Source organism: Corythoichthys intestinalis, chromosome 9 (assembly GCF_030265065.1).
Source record: "Corythoichthys intestinalis isolate RoL2023-P3 chromosome 9, ASM3026506v1, whole genome shotgun sequence".
Classification (NCBI taxonomy): Eukaryota; Metazoa; Chordata; class Actinopteri; order Syngnathiformes; family Syngnathidae; genus Corythoichthys; species Corythoichthys intestinalis.
The window spans coordinates 32,561,922-32,581,403 of NC_080403.1; the positions used below are offsets into that span (position 1 = coordinate 32,561,922).

Here is a 19,482-nt window from a genome sequence, read left to right on the forward strand (position 1 = left end):
TATTTAAACTTCACATTTAGTTTGGTGAGCCCCTGACTGTTGAAGTGAGAGAAAACACCATGGTGAGATCACAGGAGCTGTCTAAGGCCTTCAGGAAGAAGATTGTAGACGCTTGTGAGTCTGGTAAGGGATTTCAAAAGATCTCAAAAGAATATAAAATCAGCCACTACACTGTCTGGAAAATAGTCTACAAGTGGAGGACATTCAAAACAACTGCCAACATGCCCAGGTCTTGCCGTCAAAGCAAGTATACCCCAAGAGCAGGCTGCAAGATGCTAAAAGAAGTCTCCAAAAACCCTAAAATGTCATCACATGACCTACAGAAGGCAGTTGTGAAAGTGCATGCCTCTACAATCTTCAAAAGAAAGACACTTCATAAGTTTAATCTTCATGGAAGGTGTGCAAGGAGGAAATCTTTGCTCTCCAAGAAGAGCATGAAGTCCAGACTGAGGTTTGCCAGAGTGAATGTAGACAAAGACCAGGACTTCTGGAATCATGTTCTTTGGACAGATGAATCGAAAATGTTATTATTTGGATACCAGAACAGAGGACATGTTTGGCGTAAACCCAATGAAGCATTCCAGATAAAGAACCTCATACCAACTGTCAATCATGGAGGTGGAAGTGTCATGGTTTGGGGATGCTTTGCTCCAGCAAGACCTGGCCAACTCACCATCATAGAATCCAGCATGAATTCTATCGTGTATCAGAAGGTGCTTGAGGAACATGTAAGATGATCTGTGAAAAAAATTAAAGCTGAAGCGAAACTGCAACCCCGCAACATGAAAATGACCCAAAACATACCAGTAAATCCACCAAAGACTGGCTGAAAAGGAAGAAATGGAGAGTCCTGGAATGGCCGAGTCAAAACCCAGATCTTAATCCCATTGAGATGCTGTGGGGTGACATGCTGTACATGCAAAAAAACACCTCAAACATCTCACAGCTGAAAATATTCTATGTTGAGGGGTGGGGCAAACGTTCTTCAGACCGATGTCAAAGACTGGTAGATGGCTAAAAAAAGTGTCTCACTGAAGCTATTCAGAAAACACAGTACTATTATGATTAGTATTTCCATATTTATTAACACATTGATATTTATTTATCATTTTGGTAAATGGACAGCACTTCTAAAGCGCAATGATATACATGGTTACCATGCCCAAAGCACTTTACATTAGGACAAATTTACCCTTTCATACACACATTCACACACCAATGGTGCTGCTGCCATGCAAGGCACTGCCAACCCATTGGGGTCAAATTAGGGTGTATTGCCCAAGGGCACTTCGACAGTGGGCAGTCATAGCCGGGAATCGAACCGCTGACCCTTCAGTCACAGGACAACTCCAGCTACCAACTGCCATATTTTGTCTTGGCATCTGTATTTTACACTACTTACATGCGAATTCTGAAGAAATCATTTGTAGGTGTATCTGTAAAAAGCACAACTTTTTTTCCTTTAAATCCATTTGATGTAGATAGACTCGCCCTTCTACTACTATGAACATTCATATACAGTAAATATACATATGGAGAGCAGTCAAAAATAAATTAAGGAAAAGACATCCTCAATGGGACAAAATATATATATATATACACTATGAAGCGCTTTTTCATTTTTTGTGAACTTTTTAGCTCGTGTCCCATCCATGATTGTTGCTTTCCGTCATTTGGAGGTAAGAGCTGATGGCCTCTCTCAGTCCCTCACTCACCAGTGAGTTGTCAGATCCTGTTCGCCTTTTCAGAATCATAGATCTAGAAAACAATTGGAACCTTTATAGTCCTCAATGCCTGAGTACCATTTGACTTTTGGGATTCCTTTCCTTCACATTAATGACGGCACAAAGTAAGATTGGACCTGAAACCCACCTGCTAGCATCTTTCCACTTGTTGCTGGACCTCCTGTTGACTTTGGGTAGGACAAGCCTGTTGTCTCTGGGGACATCCAAACCCCGAATGAAGCAGGGACCATTCAGCCGACAGCAAAGTCCATCTGCAAACTCTGGAAAATCATGACTATACTTATTTTTTTTTTACTTTCAATTAATATTGTTATTTATTTTATCTACTAAGGGAAAGAAAACGCATGTTTAGTTGTGTTGCACCGATACCGATTCCGACAACCAGCTGTGTGGTATTGGCCGATGCCGATACTCTAATGATAGGACGCTTTTTGAAAAAAATTCTACTACTAATTACAGAATACATAACTTGACTGTAGTGCTGGAAAAAATAATCGATTAACTCGAGTAATTCGATTGGAAAAAAGCTTCAAATCAAACTTTGCTGCTTCGAGTATTCGCTTAATTAGAGAGGCGTTGTAATGTTTTGTTTTGAAAGTGTTTGCATTTAGCTTTATTGATTTGGGTGGATACACTGCCCTCTAGTGGCAATAGTGAACATGACATAGCTCATTTAACTTGGCTGAATCCAGCTGCTCCCCATTTAGACCAACGTGAGGTAAGTTTTTGTTTGAGCTAATATTGTTTTCATGCATTCGTTATTCAGTTTATATGTTTATTTTGCTGTTTTTTTTTTTTTGTGTGGGAATATGCATTTGAACGATTTGTTAAGAGCATTGTTTAAAAAAAAAAGTTAGCATTTAAACTAGCGGACTTTTGATATGCAAGTTAGCCAATTGTTCTTTTGTTGTACTTGAATCCTTGTTTTTTTTTTTTTTTTTATACAGTTTGAGGCTAAGCTCGGTTATTTTAATTCATTTTAGAATAAAAGTGCAATTCGGCATAGTTTGAAAAAACACTCCGAAAATCAATTTTGTCTTCGCATTTCTTTTCTTCTTCTTTTTTTTTTTTTTTTACCTTACCGTCTGTCTTTAACGGCGCTAGATTTCAAACCGACAGTGTATCACAAAAGTGAGGACACCCCTCGCATTTCTGCAGATATTTAAGTATCTTTTAATGGGACAACACTGACAAAATGTAACTTTTGACACAATGAAAAATCTCAAAATAACTCAAAATATAACATTAATATCTAAACCCCTGGCAACAAAAGTGAGTACACCCTTCTGAAAAAACATCCCTAAATGTCCAAATTGAGTACTGCTTGTCTTTTTCCTCCAAAATGTCATGTGACTCGTTAAAGGAGTGCTGTCAGCATTGCTTCAGAGATTGAAGAGGTGGGGGGGATCACCCTGTTAGTGCTCAGAACATATGCCGCACTCTACATCAAATTGGTGTGCATGGCTGTCACCCCAGGGGGAAGCCTCTTTTGAAGACGATACACAAGAAAGCCCGCCCGTCTCATCAGACCGTAGGACATGGTTCCAGTAATCCATGTGCTTTGTTGACATGTCTTTGCAAACTGTTTGCGGGCTTTCTTGTGTACCGTCTTCAGAAGAGGCTTCCTCCTGGGGTGACAGCCATGCACACCAATTTGATGCAGAGAGCGGCATATGGTCTGAGCACGAACAGCCTGACCCCCCCCACCTCTTAGATCTCTCCAGCAATGCTGACAGCACGCCTGTAATGAGTCACATGACATTTTGGAGGGAAAATGACAAGCATTACTCAATTTGGGCATTTAGGGATGTGCATTTTTTCAAAGGGGTGTACTCACTATTGTTGCCATTGGTTTAATATTAATGGCTATATTTTGAGTTATTTTGAGGGGAGAATAAATTAACTCTATTATATAAGCTGCACACAGACTACTTTTCATTGTATCAAAGTGTCATTTTGTCAGTATTGTCCCATGAAAATATATACTTAAATATCTGCAGAAATGCGAGGGGTGTACTCACTTTGTGATACACTGTATTTGAAAGTATCGGTATCGATGCAACAGTAATTATAAGTCAAGTGACACTTCCACGCAGCCTACAAACCTGAATAATAATCCACCAGATGTTTTAGTGAGGAGAAGGAGCGTTTTGGCGTTATGAAGACTCGGCCATTTTGGTGTCGTAAGATGAGGTAGTGCTTCACACATTCTGAGTACAAAATATTGACTCTCCACCGGACAGACAGAGAAAAACATTCTAAAGCGAGAAAGAGTGTTGACATCAAGATTACAAAACCGGGGGTAACAGTCCACTCATTTCAAATGAAAAATGTCTGTCAAACCTGGTTTTGACTCTGACTGTCGGATCAAGAAGACTCCAATGTGGTTTTGAGGTCTCATGAGGAGCTCTTCTGCTTTGTGCCTGCTGATACCAGTGAACAGCCATCTGCGTGCAGACATGCAACTGAAAATTATTAAACTGTTAAAGTATGTTAAAATAAACAACTTTGGGGGGGGAAGCTGATTAATACTAAAATCGACATTCTGTTTCAAAAATTGCAGTTGATTTTGTTCTAGTATGTAAGTTTCTTCTTCGGTTTACCTTCTTACTATGTTGTTTGTTGCTACTTGCAAACATCTGGCCATATGTTTTGTTAAAACATTGTTTAAGAAAACATTGCAATCATACCTACAGTATTTCATTGGAAGATGAACTATAGTATTTTTTATACAGTCCCTGACAAAAGTCTTGTTGCTTATCCATTTTGTAGAAACAATTGCTACTAACCTGAATTTTCATTATTCAACTGGTTGCAGAAATGGCTCATATGAAAGCTAAGACCCTCCCAAATGTTGTTAAATGTACAAAAATATATTTGTTTCATTGAAAAAAGATTTATCACTTAATGAAGACATAAAGGTCAAATTTTGGCAGGACAAAAGTTTTGTTGCCTACAGAAAGTAGTGTGAAAATTGAACGAAAAATGTACTTCAAATACAAAAATATGTTACATAACATAACCAAATTAAGTAGTGGTGCCGTGAGATCCAAATTTAATATTTTGTATGACTTCCATGGGCTTCAAGGACTGCATCCATGCGGTTTGGCAACGATTCATACAATTTATTGATGAAGTCATCAGGAACATCAAAGAAAGCAGTCTTGCATGCCTCCCAGAGTTCATCAACATTCTTGGGTTTCTACTTCCATGTGCTTTTTCATCCTACCCCAGACATGCTCAATGATGTTCATGTCTGGTGACTGGGCTGGCCAGTCCTGGAGGATCTTGATCTTCTTTGCCTTGAGGAACTTTTAGGTAGAGATTGAAGTAAGCGATGGAGCACCATCCTGCTGCAGAATTTGTCCCTTTTTATGGTTAGGAATGTAAGAGGAAGCTAAGATTAGTTGATATTTCAGGCTATTTATGTTGCCTTCCACCCTGCAGATCTCTCGCACACCCCCATACTGGATGTAACCCCAGACCATGATTTTGCCACCACCAAACTGTTTTCTGAGTGAATGTCGGATCCATGCGGGATCCAGTAGGTCTCCTGCAATATTTGCGGCGACTGTGGTGTAATTCAATGGAAGATTAATCTGAAAAATCCACCTTTTGCCACAGCTGCATTGCAGATTCATGGCGCATTACGCCCCAAACTATTTTTAATTTGTCTGTTTTACCCTGGAAACCCCCGTTTACAGACATCGCGCAACCACTTTTGTTTCAACCCAGCCATAAAACGAAGGTAATTAATTATATTTATTATTCCAAATGTCTGTCATTTTTTGCTCAAAATCATTAATTGATGTGTAATATTTCGTTTAAAAAAAAAAACAACTTTAAAGACTTATTCACTCGCATATTTTAAACTTTTAAGCAAATGACGTCACAATGAAAAAAATGACCTCTGTAAAAAAGTCAAAACTATCGCTTAATTGTATTTTTTTTTTTTTTGTTACTGTCACATTTTCTCCAATATGTCAGATGATAAATAATCGATCCAAACAAAGAAAAAATGAAAAACAAAAATGTTTAAAAGAGAAAATTTATGAAAAAGAAAATCTCGACCACTCCTTGATGTCTGCAATTTATGCATTGCACCCTTGTTATATTACCATGTTTCACCCATAAAATCCCCCAAAAGTCCAGCTTTGGCCATTCACAGCTGTGTCTTGACACTCGGTGATACATGCTACATGGAGTTTTTGGATCGAAAAAAGGTAAGTACTCGATAATATCTCGTTAAAGTCATGGCATCTGTGATTCTGCTCTGGCGTGCTTTCACCTCCAGATAGGGTTTTGCTGGTTAAAAAAACTTTATTTATTTATTCATTTATTTATTTATTTTTTAAATGCCCTCCTGTTTAAAACTTTTCTTCCCCCAGAAAATTGATATTTTAAGCTTTCCAATTATGTATCACGCATGCATATCAGACTATTTTGAAAGTTGGCCAAATTAGTGGTCTCAGAGCGGAACTTCAAGTCACCTGAGTGTTTTCCGCCAAATATATTGGTTTTTAATTTGAAAAAAAAAAAAATGGCTTCATTATCCAATTCCGAAGGGTGAATGTGGATCCACATGTTAAATTTGTGGGGTTCGGCATCTTTAGTAAGGTAAGAACAATTGCTCTAAAAAGACTTATAAAGCTTTTTTCCTCTTCGTTGTGCATTCTTTGGCTGGTGCAACTTACTGGACTGTCTCAGGAAATTAGAATACACAATATTCTAATTTCCTGAGACTGTCTCAGGAAATTAGAATATTGTGTATTCTAATTTCCTGAGACAGTCCTGTATATATACACAGAACTGTCTCAAAAAATTAGAATATTGTGTATTCTAATTTCCTGAGACAGTCCAGTATACTCAGGTGCGACTTATAGTAAAAAAAATACGGTATATATGAAAAAGAAAAAAAAAAACAGCGATCTATGGTTCAGAAACGTGACTTAGTAGAGAAAAACTGTGACCAGTTTGGGATTTTGACATTAAACTCATCTGTCAGACGTAAGTCAATAAAAATTACATTTTCCAGTTTAATAACATTAACGCTTTATAGGTCAAGGGACAATTTTTGTAATTTAACAAAAGCCATTGAACTCACTTATTTATTTCACTATTTAAAAAAAATCCCAGAGAGATTTGGCGTCCACATACGTGGACATCACATTTTGGGTCATGTATGCCACAATACTAATATTTGGTATTCAATTCATTATTTTATAACATTGTAAATTAACAAAACTGGAATAAAAACAAAATTTTATAAATGAAAATAATTCAAAAGAGAAATACGCATCCAATTCTGGGAGGACTGGCTGCTAATGCTCATCTTTCAGTGTCAGCAATTCGCTTCCACCCCTCTCAGTCAAAATGGACTGGATGTCCAACGCCGTCAATAGCAGCCAATGAGTTAAATGCGTGCCCTATAAAGGATTGATGATAATGACATAACTTACCTATGTGTAACTTTAGCAGTATAGCTGGCTGGAATATACATCTCTCTGTTTGTGGTAGATGATCTTACCATCAAAACATTTCCGTCACTGTGGACAAAATGGGTAATTGTGAGCATATCTGGAAATGCTAAATTAGGCTGCATTTCAAATGGTGAAAGATTAAAACATACTCTGATAAGATTGTAAGCCTCTCCCCGATGCTCATGACCAACTCGGTTCCACCAAATGATGGAAAGTCATAGAGGGACACAGTGAAGCTTTCCTCAGAGTCTGGACAAATTTGACAAATTTGTCATTTTAGTATACAGTGGGGCAAATAAGTATTTAGTCAACCACGAATTGTGCAAGTTCTCCCACTTGAAAATATTAGAGAGGCCTGTAATTGTCAACATGGGTAAACCTCAACCATGAGAGACAGAATGTGGAAAACCCCCCAGAAAATCACATTGTTTGATTTTTAAAGAATTTATTTGCAAATCATGGTGGAATATAAGTATTTGGTCTATACCAAAAGTTCATCTCAATACTTTATTATGTACCCTTTGTTGGCAGTAACGGTGGCCAAACATTTTCTATGACTCTTCACAAGCTTTTCACACACTGTTGCTGGTATTTTGGCCCATTCCTCCATGTAGATCTCCTCTAGAGCAGTGATATTTTAGGGCTGTCATTGGGCAACACAGACTTTCAACTCCCTCCTCACCCCGTGGCATCAAAATGATTACAAGAACGGGGAGCAAAAATCCCAGAACCACACGGGGGGACCTAGTGAATGACCTAGAGCAGGGGTGTCCAAACTTTTTGCAAAGGGGGCCAGATTTGGTGCGGTAAAAATGTGGGGGGCCGACCTTGGCTGACGTCCTTTATGTAGAACAATATATTTAAGCAAATTTGAGCAAGCCATTCAGTGTGTCACATTTGCTTTATTATTATTTTTTAATTAAATAATTTCAACAATCTTACAACTAGCCTTTGTGGCATGCTCTTGCGAAATACTGCTGCTGTGAAATTAAACTAGCTCCAAGTTGCTTCAATTTCTCGTCGCGAATCTTCCCTGTAATCTTGCCGTACATGTCAGCGTGTCTTGTTTGGTAATATTGGCTAACACTGAAATCTTTAAAAACAGAGACTGTCTCTTTGCAAATGAGGCAGACACAGTTGTTGCATATTTTAGAGACGAAATAGTCCAATTTCCACCTATCCTTGAAGCATCAGCCGCCACAGTCAACTTTTTTTTTTTTTGTTGATTGTCACCATTTTAGAAAATGGAAGTAATAGGTCACACGGGGTAATGTTGCTTAGCCCTTCAATACCTGCAACATGAAGCAATTATCAATATCAGATAATCCCAAAATTTGAAAAACAAGGTCCTAATGAAACCATTTTTTCAAATTTGTAAAAAGAAAAGTCAAAATGAATATGTGTAATAAGCGCTCTAATATCTATAACTCATGCTAAATAATGTTTTTTTTCTCATAGAACCTGCAAATGCAGTTGACTAGCATCCATTGTTTTTTTTTGTTTGTTTGTTTGTTTTGTTTTTTTCCAAAATGTCAAAATTCTAAATTAGTCTCAAAATCATGAAATTTTAGGTGTATCAAATGTGAAACTGTTGGCAATAAAGGGTTAAAGTGCTGCTGTCTTTTAGTGGGTAAATGAGGAGCAGCATTCCGTGTGTAAGCTACTTCATATGCTAGTTGCAGTACTGCTGACCAATTTATTAAGTCTTTGTGCGGGCCAGACGTGATTGATTTTATGACTGAGGCTGGGGGCCGGATGAAATTTGACCACGGGCCGCATTTGGCCCCCGGGCCGGACTTTGGACATGCCTGACCTAGAGAGAGCTGGGACCACCGTAACAAAGGCTACTATCAGTAACACAATGCGCCACCAGGGACTCAAATCCTGCACTGCCAGACGTGTCCCCCTGCTGAAGAAAGTCCACGTCCAGGCCCGTCTGCGGTTCGCTAGAGAGCATTTGGATGATCCAGAAGAGGACTGGGAGAATGTGTTATGGTCAGATGAAACCAAAATAGAACTTTTTGGTAGAAACACAGGTTCTCTTGTTTGGAGGAAAAAGAATAATGAATTGCACCATACCCACTGTGAAGCATGGGGGTGGAAACATCATGCTTTGGGGCTTTTTTTCTGCAAAGGGACCAGGACGACTGATCTGTGTGAAGGAAAGAATTAATGGGGCCATGTATCGAGAGATTTTGAGTGAAAACCTCCTTCCATCAGCAAGGGCATTGAAAATGAGACGTGGCTGGGTCTTTCAGCATGACAATGATCCCAAACACACAGCCAGGGCAACAAAGGAGTGGCTTCGTAAGAAGCATTTCAAGGTCCTGGAGTGGCCCCGCCAGTCTCCAGGTCTCAACCCCATAGAAAATCTGCGGAGGGAGTTAAAAGTCCGTGTTGCCCAACGACAACCCCAAAACATCACTGCTCTAGAGGAGATCTGCATGGAGGAATAGGCCAAAATACCAGCAACAGTGTGTGAAAAGCTCGTGAAGAGTTAGAGAAAACATTTGGCCTCCGTTATTGCCAACAAAGGGTACATAACAAAGTATTGAGATGAACTTTTGGTATTGACCAAATACTTATTTTCCACCATGATTTGCAAATAAATTCTTTAAAAAATCAAACAATGTGATTTTCTGTCCCCCCCCCCCCCCCCCCCCCACATTCTGTCTCTCACGGTTGAGGTTTAACCATGTTGACAATTACAGGCCTCTCTAATATTTTCAAGTGGGAGAACTTGCACAATTAGTGGTTGACTAAATACTTATTTGCCCCACTGTATACAAGCCAAGAAGGTTGTTTGGCTGAACAATAGAGTTTACCTGATGTAAAAGGTTCTGGTGTATTTTCCGTGACTGTCTGGTTGTCACTGAATCTGGAGGGGAAGATTCCCATGTTCTTTGATCTCCTGCTGGTATGAAGGAGAGTCTGTTACTATGAGATAAGAAAAATATATTCAAATCCTTTCAAACTCATTAATTCATTGGTCACCATTGACAGTGAGAGACACCCAATCCAATGACAGCAAATTAATCAGATTTGTTCTCACACTGTCCTGCATTATAATGGCACTATTAACCCTTTATACAGTGTATCACAAAAGTGAGTACACCCCTCGCATTTCTGCAGATATTTAAGTATATCTTTTCATGTGACAACACTGACAAAATGACACTTTGACACAATGAAAAGTAGTCTGTGTGCAGCTTATATAATAGAGTTAATTTATTTTCCCCTCAAAATAACTCAAAATATAGCCATTAATATCTAAACCCCTGGCAACAAAAGTAAGTACACCCCAATGAAAAACGCACATCCCTAAATGTCCAAATTGGGAACTGCTTGTCATTTTTCCTCCAAAATGTCATGTGACCCATTACAGGAGTGGTGTCAGCATTGCTGCAGAGATTGAAGAGGTGGGGGGTGAGCCTATTAGTGCTCAGACCATACGCTGCACTCTACATCAAATTGGTGTTCATGGCTGTCACCCCAGGAGGAAGCCTATTCTGAAGACGGTACATAAGAAAACCCAAAAACAGTTTGCGAATGGTCTCTGATTTGGGGGTGGTGATCTTCATCCCAACCGCTTCACACTCGGGCGCGAACCGTTCCAGTGAGGGTTGGAGGTCATGGCTTGATGAAGCCAACAGCCAACAAATGTCGCTTTCCGGGGCTAAATAATTGCTTTATCATGCTAGGCTTGAGTGTGGAAATTTGGAAACCTTAGAGCTTCGAAGATTACGGTTCGACCTTCACATGGTATATAAGATCATGAACTGTTTGGTGGAAATTCCTTTTGGTTTATTTGTTGATTGGGCAAAGTATTCAGAAACCAGGACAAACACACGAAAACTCGGCGAGAACTGATCTAGACGGCGCAGAAAAACTTTCAGAGTTATTAATCTATGGAATTATTTACGTGAATACGTTGTCACTCCACCCTCATTGGCTGTGTTAAAAAATTGATTGAATGCCGTGGATTTTTCCAACTGTTTAAAGGAGGTTTATTAGTGGCCTTATAGCCAATTCTCCTCCCGTCAGAATTTTGTCCAATGATCTGTTTGTTACTTTTTTCTTTAAATGTTAGTCATATGTATGTGTCTGACTAATAAACAATAAAAAATAAGCTGAATCTACAAATAAAATTATATTTTAAATAGGGCTGTCAAAATTATCGCGTTAACGGGCGTTAATTAATTTTTTAAATTAATCCCGTTAAAAAATTTGACGCGATTAACGCACTTGGCCCAGCTCAGACAGATTTAAATGACAGAGGAGTGAAAGGCCAACTTGTTAATTGTGTTTTGCGGAGTTTTGCTGCCCTCTGCTGGCGCTTGGGTGCGAGTGATTTCATAGTGTAAGTAATTGTTGCCATCAACAATGGCGGGCTACAAGTTTATTTTTTGATTGAAAATTTTACAAATTTTATTAAAACGAAAACATTAAGAGGGGTTTTAATATAAAATTTCTATAACTTGTACTAACATTTTTCATAAAGAACTACAAGTCTTTCTATCCATGGATCACTTTAACAGAATGTTAATAATGTTAATGCCATCTTGTTGATTTATTTTTATAATAAACAAATACAGTCCTTAAGTACCGCATGCTGAATATATATATATATATATATATATATATCTCCATCTTGCGTCCTATCTTTCCATTCCAACAATAATTTGCAGAAAAATATGGCATATTATATAGATAGTTTGAATTGCGATTAATTGCGATTAATTGCGATTAATTACGATTAATTGATTTTTAAGCTGTAATTAACTCGATTATAATTTTTAATCGTTTGACAGCCCTAATTTTAAATAAAGAGTATTTATTATTTTATTAATTAAAAGCAGAAAAAGTGTGTTGTCCGTCTTTCGCCCAAAGTCAGTTGAGTTAGTTGGGCTCCAGCACCCCACGACCTGAGGAGGATAAGCGGTGGTGAAAATGGATGGATGGAACAACAAAGTGAATGTTTAAAAAAAAATTTTTTTCAACTTGAGTGTTATTGGGGTACATAACAGGTGTACCAGTTAAAAGCCTGTCGCAATATGCAATAATTCCATTTATCGCACAATAAATAAAAATGAAGGCGATAATTTTTCCGCAGCGATTTATCGCCTCACGTGCACGTGCGTGCGCGCGTGCGGCACACGTGCTGTTAAAAGTTCCGATACCTTATTACCAACTACGCAAAATGCATCTTTGTTCTAGTTCCGGCAAAAAATTGTGCCGGAGCCAAACCGTTCCCATTATATCTTATTTTTCAACCTATACCAGCCGCGTCAGCGCTCGGATTGACTGCGGACCATCTCCGGCGTGCCGGAGCCCGCCGAATGGTTAAGGCGATTTTCTATTTTTGCTTGAGACGCATCCGTCAAAATGGGCGGATCCAGGCCTGGAGTCAACAGCCCAGTGTCTTATTAACGGTTTAAACACCAGCGAACATGGACGAAGAACGTTTCATCATAGAAGTGGAAAGTCACAAAGTGATTTATGATGCAGCAGTTCATCATATCACTGTTGCGTGCACTTCCGGATATTTACAACGAAGTCCGCCAAAACATTGTTACCGACTTGGCTGCTACGAACAGCCTCGCTTTGACAACGGATAGCTGAATGGACATGATGAACATTAAGTGGCAAATTAAGAGCGCTGTGCTTCGAACTCGTCCTGTTTATTAAAATCGATTGTCATATGCTGTTTTTGTGCAGTAAATTAATGAGCAGACGTAAATTCTGTGGCGTTTGCTAACTTTTTTAATGCGTGCACACACTAGATATCACGAAATAGCAAATTAGATGTGCTACGTTCCATGCCATTGGCTACGTGAGCCCAGTGTGATTATGGGACACGTAGTCCACGAATTATAAACCGCCATGACTGAATGGAAGTTAAGCAGGCCAAATCAATCTATACCAGTGACTATAGATAATGCTGCAAATATCGTTAATTCAGTACATGACACAGATGGATTCGGACCACAAATAGAATGTTTTGCTCATGTAGTAAACCTAGCTGCTAAGAGAGCTGTAGCCCCGCCTCACTTTACAAACAGTAAAGATTGTTCTCAGCACTTTTATACAAAATTTCTCTTGTAAGAAGCAATGTTCCCTCTAATTTTTCATGTGTCTGAGCAAACACACAATCTCCCTGAGCACACTGCGGCCCACGGTGAGCAACATCAGATGTGTACCGTATTTTTTGGACTATATAAGTTGCACCAGCCAAAAAATGCGCAATGAAAAGTTAAAAACATATATGTCGCACCGGCGTATAAATAGCATTTTGGGGGGGAATTTATTTGGTATAACCCACCACCAAAAACAGACATGTCATTTTGAAAGGCAAATTTAGAATAAAAATACAATAGAGAACAACAGGCTGAATAAGTGTACGGTATGATAACATTACATGACTCATAAACAACGAACTGAGAACATGCCTGGTATGTCAATGTAACATAGCTATTTAGAGTTATTCAGATAACTATAGCATAAAGAACATGCTAACTAGCAACAATGATATAATAACGTGTGAATAAGTTCACATATAAGTCGCTCCAGAAAATAAGACGCACCCTCTGCCAAACTAAGAAAAAAACTGCGATTTTCGTCCGAAAAATACGGTACATAGCGGCCACACACCAGTATCATGCCTTTTCACGCCTATTAGCATTTCTACTGTCCGTAAATTATACAGTAGTAAGAGCATTTAATGATTAATATCCATGATTAAAATATCTTAATAAATGTCACTGGAATACAGACCAATCTGACTTAAATTGTACCTTATTTTTCACGTCTTAATATATAGGACTTGCATTTGGTGTACTGATATGTCAGTGCTCTCATCTACTATCAGTGTATGCCAGGGTGCATTTTTAACACTGCACATGGTCTCGTTCTCCACTATATCATTGATTGAGTTTACAAATTCAAAGGCATAGTTTTTACTTCGCCAGCTTTCTGGTATACTCACATACTTTGACATGTGATTGTGGATTTGTTGAACTGACACCAATGACGCATTCATTTCGATGGTGAGTAAAATATTGTCAATGAGAACTTCAACATGCTCTGGGTCAGATTTTGTTTTGTGGGACAGCTTGTTTCTCTTCTGTCGGTCTTTTGCTTTCTCCCACAATAATGTACCAATCCCCTATCGCATCTTGAGTCTTTGTAATTTTCAACAGCTTTCAAATGACTTTTCTGCTGAATATGACGCTTGAGGTAGTCCAACTTCCATTCAGTCCACATTTTTCCCTCTGAAAACTCACTTGGTACTTTGGCTTCAGTTTCACCGCTTGTTCGTCTATTTGCACATGCTCCGACATCCACTCCTTCTTATATGGACCGCATTTCATTTTTACTTTGGCTTGGTGAGTGGATGTGTCGCTGCCCGTTTGTTTCACCATGATAAGGGGTTGGCCTTTACGTCTCTCAGCTCCGCCGCACTCACGCACTGTTGTCAGCTTGCTAACCTACACCGCGCGTGTAGGCTGGGCAATACACAAGCAATGTCAATGCTATGATTGGCTGCGTAGCGGAAGTGAATCTTATCGTATCATTTGCTGGACACCTGTCACTCACCGAGTTACAACATACGTTTCTGTTGATTTTTTTTTGTGTGCGCAGCATTGAATTTCTTGTGCGCAGAGTAGGTGCCAGCAGTGCGCGATTGCGCACGCGCGCAGCTTAGAGGGAACATTGGTAAGAAGTAAGCACATAAATAATATGCACTAAAATGCATGTTTATATGATGGCAATTTAATTTTTGCTCGTCAGCAAAAAAAAAAAAAAAAAAAGATTTTTTTTTTTTTTTCAGAGCATTAAATGTATTGAATCGAGTCAAAAATCGTGTCCCCTGTATCGAAAATCGTACCGAACTGTGACTTAACTATCGTTGCATCCCTATGGAACACCATAGCAGAAGCTATGAGGGGAAAAGTTTTCATTTGCCGAAATGCTTATGTTATAAGTGCAATTTTATTTTTTTCTTGAAAATCACATTTTATTTATTCTGTGTTTCTGTCCGGTATTAATATTGTTTTTTACTTAAGAGCCATGGTGTATTGTTTTTAGTTCTGATTTCTTAAAAAGTATTTATGAATTTAAGAGTAAACATTTATCGCGTTTAAATGGGTGTAGTTGATCTATTAATATATACTGTATTCTCACTGTTATTGTAAATTGGTTTTTAAAAAAAAAAATGGGGGGGCGCAATAATATCGCAATAATTTATGAGATAAATTATCACACACTAAAATTTGTTATCACAACAGGCCTACCAGTTAATTCATAAAAACATATATATATGGCGAAAAACACTTAGGTGACTTGAAGTTCCGCTCTGAGACCCCCAATTTGTCCAAATTTCAATATTGTCCGATATGCACGTGTGATACATCATTGGAAAGCTTAAAATCTATATTTTCTGGGGGAAGAAACATTTTGAACAGGAGGGCATTTAAAAAAATAAAAATAAAATTTAAACAGCAAAACCCGAACTGGAAGTGAGCGCATTCGAGAGAGCAGAATTAAAGACGCCATGATTTTAACGAGATATTATCGCATACTTACCTCGTTTCAATCCAAAACCTCCATATAGCATGTATCATCGCGTGTCAAGACACAGATGTGAATAGCCACAGCTGGATTTTTGGGGGATTTTATGGGTGAAACATGGTAATCATCGGCAGATCTACTATTCAGGCGAAGTAGGCGATCGCCTTAGGCCCCCAACCAGTAGGGGGCCCACAACCAGCTGCCCTTGCCCCAATGAGCGAGAGCTTGGGCCACCAAAGCCAGCAGCACCCCCCAACTATTCGTTATGTATAATTATGTCAGCATACCAAACAAACAAATAACAAAACAAACAAAAAAAGCAATTTGAATGTTGCATTTATATTATCCCTCCCCCACACACACACACTGCAATGGACTGTTCCACGACGACGAACTGAGTATCAGTCGCTTAGCGTCATTTAGCTCCGTTTAGCATCGCTTAGCTGTTTGTTAGCTTCACTTAGCTCTCCCGCGTTTTTCACCCCACTAAGCTCGCTATTTTTACAGCTCACTTGCTACTTTGCACGTCTGCTATCGTTTATTTCGAACACATGAGCGAACGTGCTCTCCATGATAGCCAAAGTGCAGTGAGGTAGACGATGAGAACAGGCCGCTAATGCCTCTTTCAACTTTCTTCTTCACACCGAACATAAAATACACGACAGCACACCCTGTGGCGAAAATGCAGTACAGTTCCAATCAGTCATACAATAACACTCAACAGCTGGTTAACAGTATGTTTTTAAAAAAATCTATTAGTGACACCACAAGCAATGACGAAGAATGTTTTTTTAAAGAGTGGAAAGCTTTCGGTTAGCGGTTTAGCAAACGTACCTCCGGTGAACATTTCAAAATAAAAGCACATCATGCTCGTCATATAAATAACGATTTCTGGAGTTAATCCCACATACTTCAGAATTAATATTATAATATGAAGAGTAAATACTACAGAATACAGATTCTACACTATGAATAGCTTTCAAATGACACTCTTTATGACAAATATGATTGGCAATGAATAATTATTATAATTATTATACTACTATTATATATATAGTAGTATACTATAATGATAATGCTAGAATTTTTTTTAAAGAATTGTTTTGAATAATGTTGGAAAGGCAAAGTCAGTGTTCTGATTCAGTTTACGTTCCATTCTTTTGCACTAGAAAATGCTATCAGTATTTAACCTAATTGTTTATTTGTGATTAATTATTGTTCTTTACATGATTATTTGTACTTTAATAAAGAATTTAAGTGTTCCAAAATAGTTTTGTGAATTAATAAGCCTCAACAAAAATTTCATTGCTAAATTAGTAAAAAAAAAAAAGAAAATTATTAGATTAGTCGACTAATCGTAAAACTAGTCGGCTGACTAATCAAGAGAAATTTTTTCGTTTAGGACAGCCCTAGTGTACCGGAAAATATTTCCTCCACACCCTTCTCACCTTTTTAACCCCTGACCCATGAAGAGGGCCCCTGGATATGTCCGCCTTAGGCCCCACAATTGCCAAGTCCGCCACTGATGGTAATATAACAAGGGTCGTGATGCAGAAATCGCAGACATCAAGGAGTAATCGAGATGTTCATTTTCATATATTTACCCTTCTTAACGTTTTTTTTTTTTTTTTCCCCCCCCTTTGTGTGGATCGATTATTTATCATCTAAAATATTGGGGAAAATGCGACAGTAATGAAAAAAAATACAGTTAAGAGATAGTTATGAGGTAGATACCCGTGACTTTTTTACAGACGCCAATTTTTTCATTGTGATGTAATTTGTTTAAATCTTTAAAATATGTGAGTGAATAATTTTTTAAAGGCGTTTTTTTTTTTAAACAAAATATTGGACATCAATTAATGATTCTCAGCTAAAAATGACATTTTGAATAATAAATATAATTACTTAGCCTTTTTTATGGCTGGGTTGAAACAAAAGTGGTTGCGCGACGTCTGCAAACGGGGGTTTCCAGGGTAAATTGGACAAATTAAAAATAGTTCGGTGGCTTCATAGGCCATGAATCTGCTATGGTAGCATATAGACATATTGTTCTATCAAACACAACAGCTGTTTTGGCTTAAAATACAGCAAAAATACAAACAAGGCTGAAAAAGCAGTTTCTGCTTTGGCACCCCTCTTTAAAATAAACTGCTGCATTTTAAGCCAAAAGAACTGTTGTGTTTGAACAATATGCAGAACATATAACAATATGTAGAACAATGTCACCTGATTCACTCACCTGATTTGATTTAAGCTTTCCAATGATGTATCACTGATGCATATGGGACAATTTTGAAATTTGGCCAAATTGGCGGTTTCAGAGCGGAACTTCAAGTCACCTGAGTGTTTTCTGCCATAAATATAATTACGATTGAAACTTCAACATACCTAGACAACTCATTTTGGATCATGAAAGCCAATGCCTATGTGGACGCATATAGGCCAAGTTTTATAAATCCCAAAAATAGTCGCTTACCTCATAAAAGTTTAAGCTAAATGATACAGACACAAGAACGTGCATTGACATAATGGTGACAGCTAAACTGTACCACGATGCTTGACTTGTATGCATGCATGCAATTTGTAGTCTTTACAATAAGTGTTGGACTTTCAAGTAAAAGCATACTTACTACTGTTTGGTAAAAATGTTCAGTAAATCCACTTCGAGTCCCGTAGGCAAATCTGAGAAATGAAAACTGGGTGAGGGGGAAAAAAAAAAAAAACGCACTATGATACAAATGGAGGCTCAGGTTCCTTCTTAGATCAATCAGAATGACTGCTGTGCAACCAGGAAGGCTGTTCTGTTTTTGCAGCTGCTGATACCTAGGGTGGGAGGGGATGGTTTTGTTAGTGGATGTAGCTTCCTTTATGACACTACAGTATATAATGTCTTTCTCTATACTGTATTACTATGAATTAAACAGCACTAGAATTGAGTGATGCTTAGGCTCTCCACCTTCTGGAACATGAACAGCTGTGAAACAAGTGCAAAAACTGTTTAGAGAATGAACCATGGGTGGACAAAAGAGCTGCACTATGCATCATAGCCAAATCATTACATAGACAACACTATTTAAGAATACGGTTGTCACACCCTGAGAAAAAAAAACAAAAAACGGACACCTTATTGGTAGAGCCGGCCGGTCCTTTAATTTTGTATTTTTATTTTTTTGTTATAATAATAATTATAATCAAAATGAATTAATTAGGGACATTTTTGAGTTAAATAAGCAAATATAAAAACACCAGCAATGCTTATTTAATTCAAAATATACTAGAATTAAATCTGTCCTGCTACATCTAAAATTGTATAATTTAACGCTTAAGGTCCTGAGCCTTTATGTGTGTGTGTGTGTGTGTGTATGGCTGTTTTTTTTTTTTTTTTTTTCCCTTTTTTAAAAGAAATTATTTCATTTATTATTAATTTATTTAAAATTTAGGTTCATTCAAAGTCCCCTCAGCAATAATGATCACTCCAAGTGTAATGAATTTGAAAAATCTAGGGCTGTCAAACGAATAAAATTTTTAATCGAGTTAATCACAGCTTGAAAATTAATTAATTGTAATTAATAGCAATTCAAACCAACTATAAAATATGCCATATTTTTCTGTAAATTATTGTTGGAATGGAAAGATAAGACATAAGACGGATATATACATTCAACATACTGTATATAAGTACTGTA

At 37.9% G+C, this 19,482-nt stretch overlaps 1 protein-coding gene across 3 annotated transcripts; it reads right to left on the reverse strand.

Moving 5' to 3' along the window:
• Nucleotides 1–799: 799 nt before the first annotated feature.
• Nucleotides 800–18,572, reverse strand: sla2a (Src like adaptor 2a). 3 transcript variants are annotated; one of them, XM_057844973.1, is made up of 8 exons: nt 18,427–18,572; nt 10,051–10,136; nt 7,375–7,474; nt 7,205–7,291; nt 4,089–4,192; nt 3,851–4,003; nt 1,873–2,005; nt 800–1,758 (listed from the first exon to the last, which is right to left on the reverse strand). In XM_057844973.1, the coding sequence occupies exons 2-8, from the start codon at nt 10,121–10,123 to the stop codon at nt 1,635–1,637; spliced, it is 774 nt and encodes a 257-aa protein (XP_057700956.1). In that variant the 5' UTR covers nt 10,124–10,136; nt 18,427–18,572; the 3' UTR covers nt 800–1,634. The 3 variants fall into 3 exon arrangements, with proteins under 3 accessions (XP_057700956.1, XP_057700954.1, XP_057700955.1); XM_057844971.1 differs by having other exon boundaries at nt 10,051–10,139; XM_057844972.1 differs by having other exon boundaries at nt 10,051–10,162.
• Between the last annotated feature and the right edge of the window lie 910 nt (nt 18,573–19,482).